The sequence below is a fragment of the Diceros bicornis genome, chromosome 37, assembly GCF_020826845.1.
Source record: "Diceros bicornis minor isolate mBicDic1 chromosome 37, mDicBic1.mat.cur, whole genome shotgun sequence".
NCBI lineage: Eukaryota > Metazoa > Chordata > Mammalia > Perissodactyla > Rhinocerotidae > Diceros > Diceros bicornis.
Window position 1 is genome coordinate 21,629,771 of NC_080776.1, and position 21,302 is coordinate 21,651,072.

At 36.3% G+C, this 21,302-nt stretch overlaps 1 protein-coding gene across 4 annotated transcripts in view; it reads right to left on the reverse strand.

The window, feature by feature from the left end:
- The window catches only part of USP40 (ubiquitin specific peptidase 40), an 81,128-nt gene that overhangs the window by 54,939 nt on the left and 4,887 nt on the right, over window positions 1–21,302 (reverse strand). For 3 of the 4 annotated variants that reach the window (XM_058533250.1, XM_058533249.1, XM_058533251.1), the window contains 7 exons: window positions 20,314–20,427; window positions 17,568–17,732; window positions 15,833–15,979; window positions 12,448–12,591; window positions 10,215–10,343; window positions 3,989–4,084; window positions 2,485–2,592 (listed from right to left, as the gene is read on the reverse strand). In XM_058533250.1, coding sequence (XP_058389233.1) covers window positions 2,485–2,592; window positions 3,989–4,084; window positions 10,215–10,343; window positions 12,448–12,591; window positions 15,833–15,979; window positions 17,568–17,732; window positions 20,314–20,427 — 903 coding nt within the window. The remainder of the gene's footprint in view (window positions 1–2,484; window positions 2,593–3,988; window positions 4,085–10,214; window positions 10,344–12,447; window positions 12,592–15,832; window positions 15,980–17,567; window positions 17,733–20,313; window positions 20,428–21,302) is intronic. The other variant, XM_058533248.1, reaches the window with a different exon arrangement.

Genomic DNA, 21,302 nt, shown 5'->3' on the forward strand with positions numbered 1-21,302 from the left:
GTTTTCCAAAATAAATAAGAACCAACGTCATACTGTTTGCAAAAGACACACTTGCATAAAAAAGCTTGTATGGTTACATCAGTACCAGCCAAGGTAGATTTCAAGGCAAGGAATATTAGCAGAGATAAAAGAAGGGCATTTCACGTCAGAAGGCCATAACAGTCCAAAATGTGTATGCGCCTAATAATACAGCTTGAAAATACATGAAGCAAAATTGTCAAAAGTAAAAGGAGGAAGAGACAAATCCACAATGATAATTGGAGATTTAAAAACTACTCTCAGTAACTGATACAACAAGAAGACAGAAAAATTAGTAAGAATAGAGAAGAAAGACTATTAACCAATTTGACCTAGTTGACCTATATTAACACCATACCCAACAACTACAGAAAATAACTTTTCCAGTGAATAACAGAACATTCAGCACGATAGACCATATTGTGAGGCATGAAACAAGTCTCAATAATTTCAAAAGAACTCAAATCATAAAGAGCATGTTCTCAAAGTATAATGGAATTAATTAGAGATCAATTTATAGATGTAACAAAAAGATAACTAGAAATCTCCCCAAATATTTGGAAAGTAAGCAACACACTTCCAAAAAACTCATGGGTCAAAGAAAGAATCACAAGGAAAATTACAAAATATTTTGAACTGAATGATAACGAAAACATGTCAAATTTAGCTGTAGCTAAATTAGTGCTCTGAAGGAAATTTAAAGCTTTAAAAGCATGTATTAAAAGGAAGGTTTAAAAACAGCTGAGATACTAACCCAAGAAGCTAGAAAAAGATGATCAAATTAAACACTAGAGGTAAAAGGAAGGAAATAATTAAAAACAAGAGCAGAAATCAACAAAATAGAAAACAGATGAGCAGTAGAGAAAATGGGCAAAGGCAAAAGCTTGTTTTTTGAAAAGTTTAATAAACTTAATAAGCTCCAAACAAGACTGATGAAAAAAAATGAGAAAACACAAATTACTAACATCAAGAACGAAAAAGAGGAAATAACTTCAGGTCCTATAGACATTAAAAGGATAATATGGGTTGTTTTAAACAATCTTATGTGAAAAAATTTAACACCATAGATAAAAGAACAAATTCCTTAAAAAAATACAATTTTCCAAAATAATGCAAGAAGTAATAGAAACATAAATAACTCTATAATCAAAGAGATTAAAACTATAATTTAAAAACCTTACTACAAAAAAGTTCCAGGTCTAAATGGCTTCACCAAACATTTAAGAAAGAAATAATAATCGATCTTAGAGAAATTCTTTCCAAAAATATAAAAAAGAGAATATTTCCCAACTCTGATACTAAAATCTGACAGACATTACAAAAAAAGAAAAGATTGATATCTCTCATAAACACAGACACAAAATTCCTTAATAAAATACGAGCCAAATGAATACAGCAATACATAAAAATATATCATGATCAAGTGTGATTTATCCCAGAAATGTAAGATTTACTTAACATTAAAAATATTAATCAACAGAATTCACATTAACATAATAAAAGAGAACAGCCATGTGATCACATCAATAGATGTAAAAAACCAAACAGCATTTGATAAAATCCAAACTGTATTCAAAATGAATCTGTCAGTCAACCATGAATAAAAGCTAACTTCCTCAAACTTATAAAAGGTACATTTATTTATTTATTTATTTTTTTAATTTTTTGTTTATTGCAGTAACATTGGTTTATAACATTGTAAAAATTTCAGGTGTACATCATTGTACTTCTATTTCTGCATGGACTACATCATGTTCACCACCAAAATACTAATTACAACCCATCATCACACACATGTATAAAAGGTACATTTAAAAAACACCTGCACAGCTAATATCATACTTAGAAGTAAAATATTGAAACACTGATCCAATCCTTTAAATAAAAATCTTCAAACCTTATATGAACTCAGGGTCACTAGGCTAACATTCACTTATGAACTGTGGTCTAATTAAAAGATGCACTGAAGCACTGTTTGAAGTGTGCAAGCTCTTTGCTCCTATAAGAAACAGTCTAAAATATTTACTAAGTGTTCTGTTGCTTTGCTTGTTTTCAGTCAAGTTGTTTTGTCTTATTTCTGGAAGCACCAGTTTTTGCATCTAATCTTACAGCCTAGGAAACCAGATCACCAAATTTACTACAATTGTGCATAAAAGAAAGATCAAGTGAAATCTGGCTGAATACCTGAAGATGTTTCTATAAGTAAAATGATAAACTTTAGAGTATGCACTTCCTGAGATTCTTTTGCTGTTATGATCTTTTTTGGCTTACTTCTTGATCCTATGATAAAAATTACTTTACTTAATAACTTAGTTAATAAGTACTTAACTGAATTCTAACCATTAAACAAAAATAGTGATTTTATTTTCACCTAATTTAAATTTCTTTCTGCAAAGGAATTCACGTTGTTGGGATGATGATAAAATTTCCTGGGATAGGACTTCCTACAAGGATACCACGTGTTACCTTTCGCAATGGTCCATACTGTTTTCTGTACTTCTTGTTCCAAGATATTCCTATCTTTTTCAACAGTTTCTGGCCCAGCTGATCTACAGGAATTAGATTATTCTCCTCCTTATGAAAGAAACACAAAGTCATTTAAGAAAATCGGATGAGATATAACTGTAACACTTTGGCAAAGGGGCCAAAAGGATCATATCTAATGAAATGTGCCTAAAAGAGCAAACATGTAAGTGGATTAACCATAATTATTTCAAAATAAAAAGTTAAGCCTCAGTTTAGAAAACTTGAATTTTGCCACTTTCCACGTGCCAAAATTTAAACATTTAAAGAGCAATATCCAAAGAGTATTCTAAGCTTTGGTAAATTCCTGACATTATGTGGGATTTTCAGAAGAAAAATTTAAGTGCAAAAAAGGATTATTATGTCTTTTCTGAATGTTTCAAAGAATAAACAAGTTCTAAAAGGGGGCAAGAAGTGATTATTAAGGGCTGAAATGTGTCGCCTGACCAAAATTCATACGTTGAATCTCTAACCCTCAAAATTGTGACTGTGACTATATCGGGATAGGGCCTTTAAAGAAGTGATTAAATTAAAATGAAACCATTAGGGTGGGCCCTAATCTTGAATGGTGTCCTTGTAAGAAGAGGCAATGTGGACACACACAGAGACATCAGGGATGCACAGACACATAGGAAAGGCAGGTGAGGACACAATGAGAAGGCAGCCATCTGCAAGCCAAGGAGAGAGGCCTCAGAGGAAACCAAACCTGCTGACACCTTGGACTTCAGCCTCCAGAACTGTGAAAAAATAAATTTCTTTTATTTAAGCCACCCAGTCTGTGGTATTTTGTTATAGCAGCCCTGGCAGACTAATATAGTAGCCACAGACCAATATAGTTAAAGGATTCAGCCTAGGACTCTAGTAAGAATTATGAAAAATTATTTATTAAGAATGAATGAATAAATGAAAGACGACCTACCATCTGTATAACAGGGTACTAAGCAAACACTAAAAGTCACATACTGGAGGTATTACCAATATTAGGAATGAAAAATGGGACATAACTTCAGGTCCCACAGACATTAAAAGGATAATATGGGAAAACAGTAATTCCAAAACAGTATGTAAAGTAAATCCCAATTCTATTTAAAATGATAATAATAATACCACAAAAAACAATTACCCAATCCCAATATATATATAAATACAAAGAAAACAGAACGCAAAGAATATACATCAAAGTGTTAATGTCTGGGCATTTGGTTTATTTACTTTTTATTTTCTTTATATATTTTCTAGTTTTTTTCTCTCACATTTTCTACCATGACTATGTATTTCTTTTATAACCAGAAAGGCTCCAATAAAAATTTTTTTAAATAGATGTAGAGAAGTCCCACAGAAGAAAGACTATGAATAGTAACAATATCAGTTCTACCAACTAAATCACATATATATATATGATGTACATACACAGAAACAAATACCAACACACTCTCTCTCTCTCTACCTGTAATAAGATTGCTTTCAGAATTATCAATGGATCGTCAATCTCTTCTTCATTCCGAAGATCTTTCAAATTCACATCTGGTTTACCTTTTTCCTCCTAGAAAGGAAAATAATAAAAAAGTTTCTATCACTAATCCCATAAAAGGTAATTAACAAAATAGGAATGTTTGTGCCACAGAGGTTTCAAGATGGAGAAATGATGATAAAAGCATCATAATAATCTGCATGCTTTGGAATCAGCAGACCTGGCTTTGAATTCCAGCTTTGGTTGAATAGTCCTAGAGAAGCCACTTAATTTCTCTGGCATTATCTATAAATTGGGACTGTGAGGTAAGTAAAGCTTCCAGCACAACACAGAGTGGGTTCCACATTTTCCCACTAAGCACTACTTGAGATGCATCCTACAAACGTTGATATGTTGTATCTTCATATCATTCAGTTCAAAATATTTTCTGGTCTTGATCCAATTTATCCTCACTCACTTGTGTTGGCCTAATAAAATCCGACCCACCTTTGTGGGCTCAGCTCAAACACTCCCTTCTACTTCCTGATCATCCACGTTTTCACGCCATTCTGTGAACTTCTTTGGGAACATGTCAAAATTCCCCTGATAAGGTATTTTTATTGATTTTTTTCATACATGCCATCTTGCAAAAGTATTTAAATTGGCTTAAAACCATAAATACAGATACACCTAAATAATTAACACAAGACAAAAATAATAAAGAAATAGTAGAAGAATATGGCAGATTAAACACAATCATTCTGCTGTAAAATTACTAAAAATGCTGGATAAAGTAAAACAAAACACAACAAAACAAACAAAGCAAAAACATCTTAAACGCATGCTAAACTAGCAAGAGAACATCAGGAAAGTCCTCAAGAAAGAAGTGAAATGGGAATCCAGGGAGGAAATCCAGAGTTGAGGTGTTCAGTTGCCCAACCTTGCTGACACAGAGCTTCCTCTTCAATGTTCACATAGGACAGGGTTTGGGAGACAAAGCCTACAGACCTACCCAAAGTAGGGAGTTGAATGACTGGTTTTCCAAACCACCAATTCTCTGACACCACCTGCGTGTCACACATTTCAATCTAATTCTGACACTAACTTTGCTAAGTCCCACAAAACTGCCCCCACTTCAGACACCAGCTGCAAATGAGGTCCTCAGGCTACTTGCACTTCTACCTGGCTAATTACAAATTCCAGGGATCCTACAACCCCCATTTCAGGTGTGATCATTTCCTCGAACAGCTCACAGAACTCAGGAACTTATACTCAGGACTACAGTTTATTATAAAAGATACAAATGAAGAGCCAGATGAAGAGGTACATAGGGCAAGGTGGGGAAGGATCCTGAGTGCAGGAGCCTCTGTCCCCATGGAATCGGGGTGGCCACCGTCCCTGCACTTGGATGTGTTCACCAACCCAGAAGTTTCCTTAGTCTCCCTGTTTCAGAGCTTTTATTGAAGTTTCATTACAGAGGCATGATTGATTAAATCTTTGGCCCTTGGTGACCCAAATCAATCTCTAGCCCCTCTCCCATCCTCCGGTCAGGGGGTGGGGCTGAAAGTTCCAACCCTCTAATCACATGGTTGGTTCCTCTGGTGACCAGCCCTCACCCTAAAGGTATCTAGGCCCCCAAGAGAGTCACCTCATTAGCATAAGCACAGGTATGGTTGGAAGAGGTTCATTATCAACAACAAAAGACATGCCCATCACAGGAAATTTCAAGGAGCTCTATGGCAGGGATCTGGGACAGAGACCAAATATATATTTTTTATTATACAAAGATAGACTCCAGCAAAAAGCTAGAAACTTGAAAGGGCTACACCCTCAATATAAGCATGCCCTAGAAAAAAATCCACCCCACGATAAAGGATAACAAGGAACTGGCTCACTTTGACCTTGATACTAGAATGAAGGTGGAAAAACATTTCCTCTAATACGTTGTAATCACAAGTAGGTCCTCATGTGGGTTTGCGGCCCAAATTCACACTAGCTGTATGGCTCTAAAACCACGAAGTCAAGATGTTATTTTAAAGCCATTAAGGGTTGGAAGTGACCCCCAGGCATGCGGTAGAGACAAACACATATCTTTCTTGGAGGAAGGCATTACAACTCAGGCCTCAAATTATTCTTGTAAATCATATTCTTAAAAAACCAACCAACCAACCAAGCCTACAGTCTAAAATAACAAAATCACAAGGAAATAGAATCAGCAGATATCCAAATAAGATCCACAAAGTCTTCAGATACTGCAATTATCAGACACAGAATAATAAAATAGTATGTTTAATATGTTTAAAGACATTTATGACTACGGACTAAGAGATTTAAAAATGATAGCAGGGGAGAGGCAGGCTGGCATTGGTCAGTATTTGACACACTGCTGCAGGTGATATACGGGCTGGGCCCAGTCATCCTCCACCCTGCCAGTGTACACCATGGCCTTTGGAGTCAGGCTGGTCCAGTAGATACCAGTCCCAAAGCTGCCTACTGGGAGGTCTTGTGAAGCCTTCTTTGTCCCACCTCCTCAAATATGCAAGATGATGTTCAAAGTGACGTCAACCATCAGTGAAGCAAAAAGCCCCCCAGGAAGTGGAAGGCATAGATCAGGCTCCTCTTTACAGCCAGATCTAGAGTCATATTTTGAATAATTTATGGCTTTCATGCTAGAAGAAAGGGATCATCTTCTAGACGGACTAAGAGAGAATGAAATGTTGTCTTTACCCCAGGGAAAATTATGTGAGGTTGGTCATGGAAGTTATTCCCTGTAGACAGCACCTACAAAACAACTCCATGAATGCAGGGAACAGCTCCTTGAAAGGGAAGAAGAAATTACTCAACTATAAGCAGAAAGAATACTACCTGGCTATGATTAGAATATTTAGAACCCTTTGTCTCTAGGAACAAGAGATCTCTCAGGCTAACAGCAGTAAACAGACAAGCAGTATCCAGCAGGTGTACCTACTAAAGTTGAAATTCTTAACGTACTAATCATTGTCCTGATTATATTATGACAAAGCTCTGGATGAAAAGCTAGTGATTCTTAAAGAATAGAATAAGAAAAAAATTAACAAATGGATGCTTCATAGAAGCCATGAATAACGAAATAAGCACAAATGGAAAGCAATCTTGTGACTGTTCTTTAAGCTCTGAGGAACACCTTGCTAAAAAGTAACAGAGCTTCAAGGACAGAGAAGCAGGGCAGAGAGCAAAACCAAATAAAAGAATGTCTGCCCTCTCGAACATATGCCCACGTAACAGAACCGGGAGAAGAGCCTAACACTGCTAGTAAAGAGCTAATCAATTCTGAAGAAATGAACATAACATTGCAGCGTTGTCCAAGGAAGCACAACCCAAAAGCAAGACATGTAAGAGAGAATCATTACTCTTGAGACAAGCTACCTCACCCCGCAGTGTGAAGCTACCTCTGTGCATGACCTCAACGATAAACTTGAAAATGCAAATACAAATAAATATTTTATGCATCAAAAGCCTGAGGATACATCCTACCAGCTAGAAAAGTGCCTGACATCTGACAGTGGCTGAGCAGAAGCCGCAGCAGGCACTGAGGAGAGCAGACACGCTCTTGGAGGTGGAAGCTGCACCGGCACAGAGGGTGGAGCATTTTCTGAGACTGACGAGAGACTCGGCAGTATCGGAAAAAGGTTACAACAGATGCAGGCATAACTGAAGGAAAAAATCAAGAACTACAGTGGGCAAGGCAAAGAGAAAAAAATAAACAAACAACATAATATTTATTAGACCTGTTCGCAAGCGTCTATCAGAATCTAATAAAAGTTTTCAACCTCATTGTTTAGAGAGAATAAAATAAAGCTAATATAATTGTTTGAAAGGGGTGGGGGAGAATGGCCGCTCTAGAGAATAAGAACTCTCTACTACGAGATCCTGGAAACATCAAGTGTGTGAAGGAAGGTAACACGACAAGAATCAGCTCAAACTAAGCACAGAAACACTGAGGGCTGACTCAGACCAGAGGAAGTAAGCAGTGCTTCACTTCCTCTGACTGGGAACGTGCCCAATGAGCTAGTGTCTTGGCATATGTGGCACAAGCATTTGAGAGCAATGTTTGCATGGCTTTCTCAACCCAGAACTGGAGTTCTAGCAATAAAAGAAATGGACAGTAAAGGATTGGAAAGGGTGAAACAAAACAGTCTTTTCCCAAAGATGTCTACAATATAGAGGGTTTAGCAAGATGGTTGGTTATAAAATCAATATACTCAAGATGAAACTGAATTTCAACACACTAGCTGCAAATAGTCCAAATAATACAAAGTACAGACATAGCCCCACAGAATATCTCCCTGGCAAACATTTTCCTGGTAGAACAGTTTGACTTCTTCAATATCCAAACTTTACGAAACATATATATCTTACAATACATTCCAAGTGCAACTGATAGAGCATCAGAAATACAGACAGGTGCTCTGAAAAGCAAACTGAATGTCAACAAAGAGAATATGCTTCTTGAATACTGCTGGCACCAAGAGAAGCCATATTACTACATGTGGAGCAACTATTCATTAACAATATTAACTGTTTGATAATCAGAAAGATGTGTTTTAAGCATTCTACATCCTAACGATGTAACTTACATATTGAGGTTTTACTATGTTTTAGTTACATTTTAGAAAACTGGTTGAGAGTTTGGGGTTGGTGTGTAATACACTATAACTTTTCCCATTGCAAATAACTGGAACTAGACTCCCAGTTAGTGCTTCCCCTCAGAACATCTGCAAGTTCTTTTCTTGAGAAAATTATAAGACTTTTGTTGTGTGTGTGCGGAAGACTGGCTCTGAGCTCACATCCATTGCCAATCCTCCTCTTTTTGCTGAGGAAGATTAGCTCTGAGCTAACATCTGTGCCTATCTTCCTCTATTTTGTATATGGGATGCTGCCACAGCATGGCTTGATGAGCAGTGAGTAGGTCCACGCCCGGGATCTGAACCTGTGAACTCTGGGCCATCGAAGCAGAGTGCGTGAACTTAACCACTATGCCACTGGGCCAGCCCCTATAAAACTTTTTTATAAGACATTAAAGAACCTCTAGAAAATGAAAAGATATGTCTTGTTTACATATGTAGATTCGAAATCCCACTACTTTTTGTGTGTGTATGTGAATACCGACAAGCTGATTCTAGAAATGTTCACAGAAGCATAAAAAGCCAAGAAATGCACAACATTCCTGAAGAATAACAACACGCAGGGAGATTTGCCCTATCAGATATCATGACAATAAAGCTAAAGAAATTAACAATGTGGTATTTGCCTAGGAATAGGAAAAAAAAGAAGAATGGAACAGAATAGAGAGCCCCAAAATATACTTACACATAAACAAACAAGTGACATAACAGACCTGGCATTGTAGATTGGTGGGGAAAGAATGGATTATTCAATAAATGGTAATGGGCAATTGAGTACTCAAATGGAAAAAAAAAAATCTCACACCATTCAGAGGAAACCATTCCAGGAAGACTAAAGTTTTAAATGTAAAAGGCAAAACTATAAAACTTTTACAAGACAATATAGGAGGAAAATCTATCATCTTTGGTTGGTGCCATGAAAGACGAAGAAAAGCTGAGGAACGGTTATTGACTAAAGGAGACTTAAGAGATATGCTAACTAAATATAATGCATGATCCTGGACTTGATACTAGAGTGGGGAAGAAAATGCTATAAAGGATTTGGATGAGACAACTGGTGAAATCTGAATATAAACTATATAACAGATAATAGTATTATACCACCATTAAAGTTCCTGATTTTGATCTGTCCTATGTAAGAGAAAGTCCCTGTTCTTAGGAGATAAATACTTAAGTATTTAGGGGTCAAGGGGCCCAATGTCTTCAAATTAATTTCAAATGGCTCAACACTAATAATGATAATGTTAACTCTGTGTCCGTGTGTGTATGTGTACACACAGAGTGTGTGCCTGCATAAAGGTGGCAAAATGTTCACCACTGGAGAATCTAGGTGAAGAGTATACAGGAGCATTTGTACTATGCTGGTTATTTTTCTCTAAGTGTGAAATTATTTAGAAATAAAAATTTAAAACTTCTATCAGTATTAACTTTCAGTGCCTATAAAAGTTTTCTACAGAGTAAATATATAATAAACAGCAAAATGTTATCCTCACCAAAGTAATAGGACTAGAAAAAGAAAAAAATTGCAAAGATACTTCTAAATTGATTTCTTTACTTACTTGAAATTGCCAGTTTCCCAAATGATCAACATCTTTAATATACACATGATAATGTCCTCCATAGCAACCACCTTTGTGTATAATGACCGAGAAGAGGTCATATATGTATTCCAAATCATCTAATTCACTCTACAAGAAAAAGAACATAAACACTGATATAGTTTACACAAAATGGGAAGGTACATAACCAAAGGGAAAAAAGAATTTCAACTGCTGAAATTAATAAGAAACTTCACTGTTTATTATTATTTAATGATAAATTAAGATAAATTTGAATAATTGGCTTTAAATTTTAAAATTCTTAATTCTTAGACTGAAAATTATCTATCACTGATCTAATACCAATCACACTACACCAATCAAATTCTGCCTCTTAGGTAAACACGAAAACATTTATCCAAACAAGAGGTTATTTTTATGTACTTTAGCTAAGATCATACAAGCCAATGTGATAACAAAATATACTACCCTATCAGTGAGTCTGACAGTTTCAGCAAGAGAAAGCTTTCTTTGTATTATACCTACTATGCTGTTTTATAAATATGCTCTTTAGCTGTTGAATTTGTCCTATATTCCAACTAGACTGTCATAAGCCTCAAAGTCAGTATCATATCTACCATATACCATCCCTCCCGACACTTTAGTCCTCTACATTTAACAGGAATTTACCAATTATGCATATTAGCTGGTTTTGTTTAGAGGCAGTTTAGTGAAAAGGTTTTTTCTTGATTTATTAATTCTGTTGAGCAATCTCTTCTATAATTAACGTGCTCTATAATTATGATTGACCCAACAGATGAACACCTACACTGCCATTAAAAAAAAAATCTACTTTAGGTTAAGAGATACTTTGCATACGGATGTTACTTGAGGGTGCCAATTACTGGAGGAACTTATTTGCTTAAAAAATCGAACTTTTTAAGTAAGCACCATTTTTTAAATGTTTGGTTCAGGTAAAAGACAAGAGAGACAGACGTAAACAAAGACGTAAAGTGACAATTTTTTTCATTAACACAGAAATCAAAAAGTAAAACTATTGTGGGCTAGATAAGTGCTCAATGTTTTACTTATTTCAGTTTTGTTATTTCAAAGTATGTTAAAATCATGTGACAAACTACTTTTATAAAAGGACAAAAACTTTTCTATATGAGATGATGGATGTTAACTAAACCTATTGTGGTGACCATTTCACATTATGTAAATCAAGCCATCATGCTGTACACTTTAATCTTATACAGTGATGTACGGCAATTATTTCTCAATAAAACTGAGAAAAAAAGAATTAACTCATCCTGAAAAAAAAAAATATTTTTCAGGCAGTAAATAGGGGGAGAGGCAAGCATATTAATTTACTCTAGAAAAACTTTACTCTGTATGCCAATAACAGGCTCAGGGCCAACACAACATCATAACCTTTGAATAGCAATTAATATAATAAAACAAAAACCAAAAGGCTCAGCAATTAAGCTTGAAGTACAGGAAGGCCCATCTGAATTTATGAACATTTAAAAAGAGATACCTTTGACAGCTAGCTCATAAATGTTCTGGTCTTAATAAATATATAAAGAATGATTTGTAATAAGAAACATATCAGTCTCATCACTCTGATCTTGGCATTACACCAATTATATAGAAAATATTTTTGAATGGCTTACAAAGTGGGTTGATTATGTAATTAATTTGTTTTCAAAACTTTCTCTTTCCCATGTCTTAAGGACTAGAAATTCTAGACTACAGAAGTTCCAATCACCTGTTCACTTTGCAGACGTGTAGTTCATTACTGCATCTAAAGTAAACATCTAAAAATGATAATTTTCCTAATGCAGGGTCATTTCTAATTTTTTTCTTCAATTTTCATTTCAAAGATTGTTCAAGGAGAGTTTAATAAAAAGAACTGAGAAATTCATGAGGACTGTAATAAACCATTGGTTCTCAGCCAGGAGTGACCCTCCCTCCCCAGGAGTCATGGACATTTGGCAAGGTCTAAAGACATTTTTGTCACTACAGGGGCTGGGGAGGAGGGAAAGGGACTGTAACCTAGTAGGTAGACGCCTGGGATGCTGCATAACATCCTAAAAAGAATGGGACAGCCCACCACGACAATCATCCAACTCAAAATGTTAACAGTGTCAAGGCTGAGAGATTCTGCAAGTAGTCAGCTCAAAATCAGGTCAATAAAACATTTGATCTTGAAAGGGGAAAAGAAAGAATTTCAAAATAAAATAGTTCAAACCTGTTCACAAAAAGGCTTGAGATTGATCCGGAGAGGGAACGTGTAACAGCTAGTTTCCTTGTATCGTTCACACTTCACGAAATCAAAATTAAATCTTAATAATGAAACAGTAAGAAAGGGAGGCAGCTTACGTAATTTGGCCGACTGTTAAAAGAAAAAATGTGAAAGTTTTTTAAAAGCAGAGTTATATCAAAGAATACATAATATTTCTTAAGATATAAGAAACCTATGACATAGTTTTAAGAGAAATATGTCCTTAAATCACATAAACTCATCACCATGGATGCAATATAGCTCTTGATATAAACACATCTATTTTATGGGATTAAAGGTGACACCACTCATTTATGCTTACAATGAAAAATTTACAATTTATGTCTTTTTGGTTTTTTTTGTGAAGAAGATCAGCCCTGAGCTAACATCCATGCCAATCCTCCTCTTTTTGCTGAGGAAGACTGGCCCTGAGCTAACATCTGTGCCCATCTTCCTCTACTTTTTATGTGAGACACCACCACAGCATGGCCTGACAAGCGGTGCGTCAGTGCGCGCCCGGGATCTGAACTTGGGCCACCAGCAATGGAGCGTGCGCACATACACCATGGGGCCAGCCCCTTATTTTATGTTTTCAGTGCTGATATCCTAAAATCAAAGCTCTCTGATGAGCATGTTGTAACTGGGTGCTCCCCTCTCCAAGTGCTCTTTTCCTGCTTCCACCTTCCTCCTCGGAGTCTCCACTTTATCTGGCAGACACACAGTTCCTTTTATTTCCTGAAGACCTGGAGCTCTTAAGTTGGGACCTAGGGCCCTGTTTCAGTGGATCCACACCCTTGAAATTACAGGAAAATTGTATGTGTTTATGTATTTTTCTGGAGAGAAGATCCATAGCTTTCATTAGACTTCCCAGAGGGCTCTAACTCCCCAAATGTTAAGATCCATTGATTGGGGATTTAGTTACTGTTCTTAAAAGTAGATAAGATTTTTTTTTTTTTGCTTTAATTCCTTTCTTTAAAACAAAGCACAAAATTAAACTGCTTTTTATTTAAAAGTCATCAGCTTTTCCCAACTCCCTTGCACTAACGGCATGTTAGGGGGCCAAAAAATCCTTCCCCGTATATAAAATTATCCATAATCATAAATATCTAACATTCCTAAAAATATATTTAAAACAATTCCACAAATTTAGTGGGTAAAAAAAAGTTAAATGAAAAAACAGCAATGTAACAACATGGCAGATTTTCAAACTAGCTCAAAAAATACATCTAAAAAAACTGAGTAACTTCAACTATAATGTGGTTCAGAAAAGAAAGACTGCTCAGAACAGAAAAATCTGTATTGATTTAGGTAGCACAACCAAACCTAAACTTAGAATAAATCTAATGCAATAAATCTAATGGAACTAGAAAAGAATGCAATTCTAGAAGTATCAAGATCAAAAAATTTCCATTAAAAAACAATTAAACCAATGATATAAAAGGTGCATAAAAGAACTGCTTTTGTTTAGCAAAAGGTTTTTGTTTTACTTATGTGCAAATTAAGTTCAACCAAAACTAAGAATGTGTTTAAGTATCTTTCCAAGATTTTTCATCCTCTGAACTTGATTCTATTAGATTGTAGTGGTAACATTAAAGGTGAAATACAAAATAAATAGGCAAAAAATAAACCTCTCTCTTTGGGTTTTATAAAGGGGCAAAAGCTGGATAGAATTATATATTAAACAATATAAAATTCACCCTGGTTTCAAATCCTGTGGTGAAAGCTACAAGCATGGGGTTTACTGTTTTTATTACATTTTCACCTACAATCTCCAGGATCCAAATTCGTGTTATCTACACCAATCCTCATTTTCTTTGTTGGAAAAATTTAATAATTGTCAGCTCTAGGAATAGTGCTATCTCTTTAACATAACAGAGTAACCACAAAGATGTCTCTCTCTTTTGTGGTAGTTCTTTAAGTCAGTGCTCAATAACCACTACTGAATTGAGCTCAAGTTTATCATACTATGAATAGCCTATCGTATCATCCACCAGTAGTGGAACAGTTACTGCTGTGGATAATGACAGCAGCAAAGTTGATGCCATACTGCAGAAGAACTCAGTCGCTTAAATCTTGTCCTCCTTTCATCCCATATTTGCTTTGCTGTACAAAAAGAAACCCTGTCAAGCCCTTTAGTTAGCAAGTTAAGTATTTCCAACTGGGGGAGGAGGAAAAGGCATATTAGATTTGCTAAAGTCAGAAAGGGTAGATACATCAATATTGTAAAATAACTGCATATGCAGAAAATGAAGAAAGCCACCTATTTTCACAGTAGTAGACAAAGAAAGGAAAGCTTCTTGGTTGGCAGAAATAAAAACATAAAACATATTGCCTTCTTCAAATGGTAATTTGCAAAAAGCAGGGATGCGGGGAGTTTATCAAAAAAGGTATATTTAACGGGCCGGCCCCGTGGCTTAGCGGTTAAGTGCGCGCGCTCCGCCGCTGGCGGCCCGGGTTCGGATCCCGGGCGCGCACCGACACACTGCTTCTCCAGCCATGCTGAGGCCGCGTCCCACATACAGCAACTAGAAGGATGTGCAGCTATGACATACAACTATCTACTGGGGCTTTGGGGGAGAAAAAAAATAAATAAATAAATAAAAAAAATAAAACACACCTTTAAAAAAAAAAAAGGTATATTTAAGAAACAATGAGGGCCGGCTCGGTGGCTTAGCGGTTAAGTGCGCGCGCTCCGCTGCTGGCGGCCCGGGTTCAGATCCCGGGCGCGCACCGACGCACTGCTTCTCCAGCCATGCTGAGGCCGCGTCCCACATACAGCAACTAGAAGGATGTGCAGCTGTGACATACAACTATCTACTGGGGCTTTGGGGGAAAAACAAATAAAAATAAAATCTTAAAAAAAAAAAAAAAAGAAAGAAACAATGAGGTACAAATAAATTTTTCCTGGGAGAGAAAGAAGTTGAGAGCACTGATGGGTTGAAAGCTTAAAAAAAATTCTTTATTGTAAAAAATTAAAATACAGGTATGTACAGTCACGTGTCGCTTAACGATGGGGATATGTCCTGAGAAATTCGTTGTTAGGCAATTTCGTTGCTGTGCAAACATCATTGAGTGCGCTTACACAAACCTAGATGGTATAGCCTACTACACACCAGGCTATATGGTACTAATCTTACGGGACCACGGTTGGGCATGCAGTCCGTCATTGACCGAAACATCATTATACGGCCCATGACTGTAAAACGAAAATGTGTTTTCAATCCTTAGTATTAATTAAGAGCTTCATGTATATCTTCCAGACTTTTTCATACAAACTCACTTCACTTGACAGACCTTCTGTTACTGAGTACTAAGTGGGCATCCTACAAAAAGGCAGAGTATCTATGGTTACCTTTGCTGCTTTAACCAGCTTGTCACAAGTTCCACAGTGGTATAAGTTGTCATAGTCAAAAACTTCCTCTTCTACATACATGTTCCAGAGAGCATCTTCCAAACCGGATACATTTTTGACTGCTACGGTTAGATCTAAGAAGTCTTCCTGAAATACACATGAAGATTCAAAAAGCAATTTCACAGAGGTTCACAAACACATAACCAACTCACACATATATTGGGAATAATCAGATCTATTTTTCCTAAAACACTGTGCATATGAAGGTATAGATCTCCTGATCAGATACTGGGAAATTCAAGGTTTATTAGTGCTGTCTCTGTCTCTAGACTAGCAAGGGCAGGGCTGGATTCTCTAATGTAAACTCTACTTCCTCCTCTTCTACTAGGGTTGGTTTAAGCTATACTGAGGAAGTTTTAAGAAAAAATTATTTTGAGCCAGGATAAAAAGGTATTTTTATGAAAATTAAGAGGAGAGTATTTTGCAAAATGGGAATCTTAAGAGGACAGTATTTTGCAAAATGGGAGGCTATCAATTCTACTATAACTACATTTGGATTACAACATATTTCTAGCAATAAGCACTCAAAATTTTATAAGTTTAAAGCATATTTATAGTTTTGTGTGTGTGTGCTCAATAGCATTACTTAAGAGATTATGAGGACTGTAAAATAATAAAGCACTAATTAGTTCATGTGGAAATCTAAAGTAATAGAAGGAACATTTATATATAGTTTATAATATATATGTGAAAAGCTAATGTCTATAATTTACGTCTTCATGTACATTATTTTTTGAAATTACTTTGTAAACTGTTACATTATAGTTAGTCAATTATACAGTTAATTCAAAGATACACACCATCTTAATATTTCCCAACTAGGCTGACCAAACCTTCTATTAGCACAGGCAACAAGGGCCAAAAAGTATTTTTTATACCCAACTCTTTCATAAAAAATAGAAAGAGAAGAGATATATATATATTCCAAAAAAGCAATTAATGCAATATTTAGAAAATGGCATTTAATTTTTTACCCATACGGTCAAATACAGAAACTTTCTATAACTCTTGCCATAACAAAAGGAGATTTTTATTAAAGGACAATTGTTCAATGATGAAATCATTTGCTGTATGATTTGTAGAGCAGAGATTATTATATTTACATAAGCAAATTTCCAATTAGATTAAATGAGCAATCTGTGTCAAGACAAAGAATCGAAGGTTACACCAGTTTAAACAGGGCTGAAACAGCTTTATATATATAAAAGTTAAACATAAGCACACACGTACAAATGAACTTTCTGAAAGACATTAATAAACTAAATTCAATATTTAACTACAGACGTTTGTCAGTTTAAACACTTCTCAGTACTCTCTATTTTTACTACGTCCCTAATCAACTTTCTCTACCATATTCCAACCACCAACCATGATAATATTGTCTTTTCTCAGGAGGCCACAGACCTCTACTTGTAAACATCCCCCAAATCTATTTTTTAAATATTAGAGTACTGAATAAAAGATTAAAGCTATCTTTTAAGATATTTGCTTCTTTCAGTTTATACAGAGAAATTTGGATTATAAACGTATGACTTAGGTCTCGCTAGAGAAAAAAAAAAAACTCATCAAGTTATTTCTAGTAATAATCCTCATGTGGTATTACAGATCATAGACTTAATTACATGAATTATAATTTACAATATAACTTATTACTCAAACACTCTTGCATATTCACCTGCTTTTCACTGACATTCTTACATTCTTTACAAACAATCTGGTTAACAATGGTTCCGTGATATAGACGATTGATGAGATCATGGCCGGAGGTCCCGACTAAAGAGGTTTCCAAAGCACTAAAGAGAATTCGATTCAGTTCCTGTACATCATGTTGCCTCATTTCCTATAAAACAGGTAACTTTTAAATGTAATTTTGTGCTTCAGATTTTTTAAAACAGACTGTTAAAGTGTTATTTGTTAAAAAACACAAGATTTATCAAGAAATCCAAAGGTAAGCCTTGATCAAATCTAAAGATGACTAAGCTAAATGAGCTGAGAACAGGTTAAGAGAGCACCACCTATTTTTATTTTTACTACAAAATGAAAATATGAACAGATGGTGTTCAGTGTGTACATATAACTTAAGTCACTTGAAAACAGGAAAGTGCATTTATTCTTGTGGAAACCTATACACGTGGCCAGGCACAGAAAGAAGAGACGAGGAAGCAACACAACAGGCACAGGGCAGTCTGTAAGAGCTCGCAGTGCACGCACAGCAAAATCTCACTCAGATCAGAGGGACTGGTGAACAGTCTGAATTATCAACATGTGAAAAGAACGAGAATTTATTGCTTTGACGTACAGACCAACTAAAAGAAGACTAACACAGTGCTACTGGAAAAATTCTGATGGAACTTGCTGTCATCCGCTGTGAGTCATGCAGTGTGTGAACACACTGAACTACTCCTTAAGAACAATTTATAAACCAAAGCCAAGGGGTACACCAGCGCTCAGAAGCAAAGAGGAACAAGAACCAGCACAGGAGCCCGAGGAAGAGCAGCAGTGGGCAGAACCAGGAGAGTGAGGCCAGGGGAACCAGCAGGAGCTGGTGCTTTAAGGACGGGTGGTGCACGCTACTGAGAGTCCGCGGAGAACAGAGAGTCTCCTGGACTTGGCACACGGATGTCACGAGTGCCTCTGACAAGAAAGGCAGAAAGGAGGTAGAGGAACAGGTGGAAGGTGCAGAAGTAGAGGCAGTGAGGGAAGACAATAAGTTTTGTGTGAAGAGAAGCTGATAAAGGGGATGAAAAGTGGAGCAAGATGTGGGACTCAGGACCTCTTTCTCGTTTTTTAACATACAAGACACTAGAGAGGTCAATTTCTCCAATATCACTGGCTCTCATGGGACAGAAAACTTGTAGAAGTTTTCAAGCTCTGTTTCTGAACAATCCTAAGTTTGGCAAGTGTGCCTCAGAGACCCTCTCTACTACTGCAGGTCCAGTCCTGGAGGGTTTCCTGCAAGATTTTATTTAGAAGTAAATAAATAAATGCGGTTTTCTCAGCTTCAAGAAGTACAAAACCAGCAACTTAGTGGAAGCTCATTATCAAAAATAAAGGGAAATCTACTGACTGATGACTAAATTAATAAAAACAATGTGGCATATCCATCCAATAGAATATTACTTGGCAATAAAAAGGAATGAAGTGCTGACACATACTGTAACACAAATGAATCTTGACAACATTAAGTGAAAGAAGCTAGTTACAAAAGATCATGTATATGATTCCATTTCTGTGCAATGTCCAGAACAGGCAAATTCATAGAGACAGACAGTAGATTAGTAGTTGCCAGGGGCTGGGGGGGCGGGAGAGATGACTGCTAATGGGTATGGGGTTTCTTTTTGGGTTGGTGAAAATGTTCCAAAATTGGCTGTAGTGATGGTTGTACAACTCAGAATATACTAAAAAAACCACTGAATTGTACCCTTTAAAAGAATGAATCTTACGGCACGTGAACCATATCTCAATGAAGTGGTTATTTTTAAAACAAGGAAAGAAACAGGAATTAACCTTAAGCACCTGCCCTACACCAGAAATCCAGCATACACTGTTGAGGGCAAGTATTCTACCCCCTTGTACATCAAAGCCCAAGCCCTACCTCGTGACCACACAGCACCATCTAGTTAAGGAGTGTTCCTGGTTAGAAGGCCACAGGTTAGAGTTTATTTTTGAAGGCAACGTAACATTATTCTGATCATTGCCTCTTTAAATTCTGTGACTGTCTCCCATACCTCTGTCTTTGCAAGAATACATGTATTCCATAAAAAATCGCAGACATGATTTTGTTTGATTATGTACAGCCAATAGCTCAAAGCACCTTTACTTGTTGCTGACAAATTTTGAGTGTTTGTATATGGTGAAATATTCTTTAGGAACTGAAACAGAAAAATGAGAGGAAGTCTGCACACAATAGGATACAGGAAGAAAACGAAGAGAGTCAGAGAAAGGCTAGACAGGGAAAGTGGAAAGGTTTGTCAGAATGGTTTCACTGTTTTGCTGGAACCAAATATTCATTTGGCACACCCAGATTCAAACACGAAAGCACATCATAAAGGCAGAGAGAATTATTGCCAGGCAGCTTTTAGAGCTGATTAGCAGTTTGCTATATAAATGTAAGTAATTTCCTTGTAATAGGGGTTGTATCTCAACCAGACTATATAAAGGGTACAAACTGCAAAAATCAGCTCTTATACTTCTCCCTGTATCCACAACCCTCTCCTCAACCCAAAACCATCCCCATTTATAAAATCCTACATACAGCAAGTATCTAAAAATATATTGCTAGCTTGTAATTATTTAATATAAGTAAATATTTAAATATCTTGTAACCCTAAGACAAAATTAAAGGAAGTTAGATAAGATGATTAAACCAGTGTTTATTTTTATTGCTGGTAACCTTTCCTTCAAGAAGCTGGCCTTCATACCTCATTGCTGGTCCACCCAAAGCTGTCTGTGAGGTCGGCCGTGGATGCAGCTTCCTGGTCCAAGAGCAGAAGCTGAGCAAACAGCCTCTGTAACTGTAAGGGTATGATTCGAACCTGGATGAGACACAAACGCATTTCCAAATGAAGTCTTTGAAATGGTGCTTGGGTTTTTTAAAAGAATTGCATATGAGTTTTCTCATATCTCCTGATTCATTTAGTTTACTCAGGAGAAAGTTTATAAATATTATAAAGGGTGAACTGAGATTTGTTTTTCTTTGAAAATTCTAACTCAACCCCAAAATTTTAGCTATCTGGAGTTTTCTAACTTAACATAGTACAGATCAATATTAAAACCCAAATAGGCCCTAATAAACCACCCAACTGATTACACAGTCACAGTAATTTAAGTCTCTAATAGTTCATTCTTTCTCTAAAATATCTCAGATACAGACATACTCCCTATGAGGACTTTTCCAGTTACAAATATCTCACTCTGGAGTTGGGACCCCATTCAGGGCTGCCTGTACCCTGCCTCGCTTTCTTCCTGTGGGCTCCAAGCCCGTCCCTGCTTTATGTGCTGCGCCGAGGACCAGGCTGGACTGAGAATGCTGCTTGGTCTGCAGACTGGACTTAAGTATCTAAAGTGAGAATAAGCCTTTCAAAACTTTTAGGGCAATTTGACATTTGTCATAATATTTTTATTATATTCTACAGAAGTATGATCTGCAACAGATCAGGAATTAAAAAAAATACACAAAAACTGGCTCTTTCACACAGGTAGTTTGAGATGCAGTGGCTAGATCATGAAAGACTCCTATTAAGAAGTACAGATTTTAGCCTGAGAGCGATAAACTTCTGAATGATGTTTATGCAGGGGAGAAACATGATTAGATATGCACTCATAATAAATCAAGTCCTTAATTTATTCCCAGAATACCAAATTGAAAGAATACTGGTCTCTATTTTTCATTATTGTTACAAATAAGCAC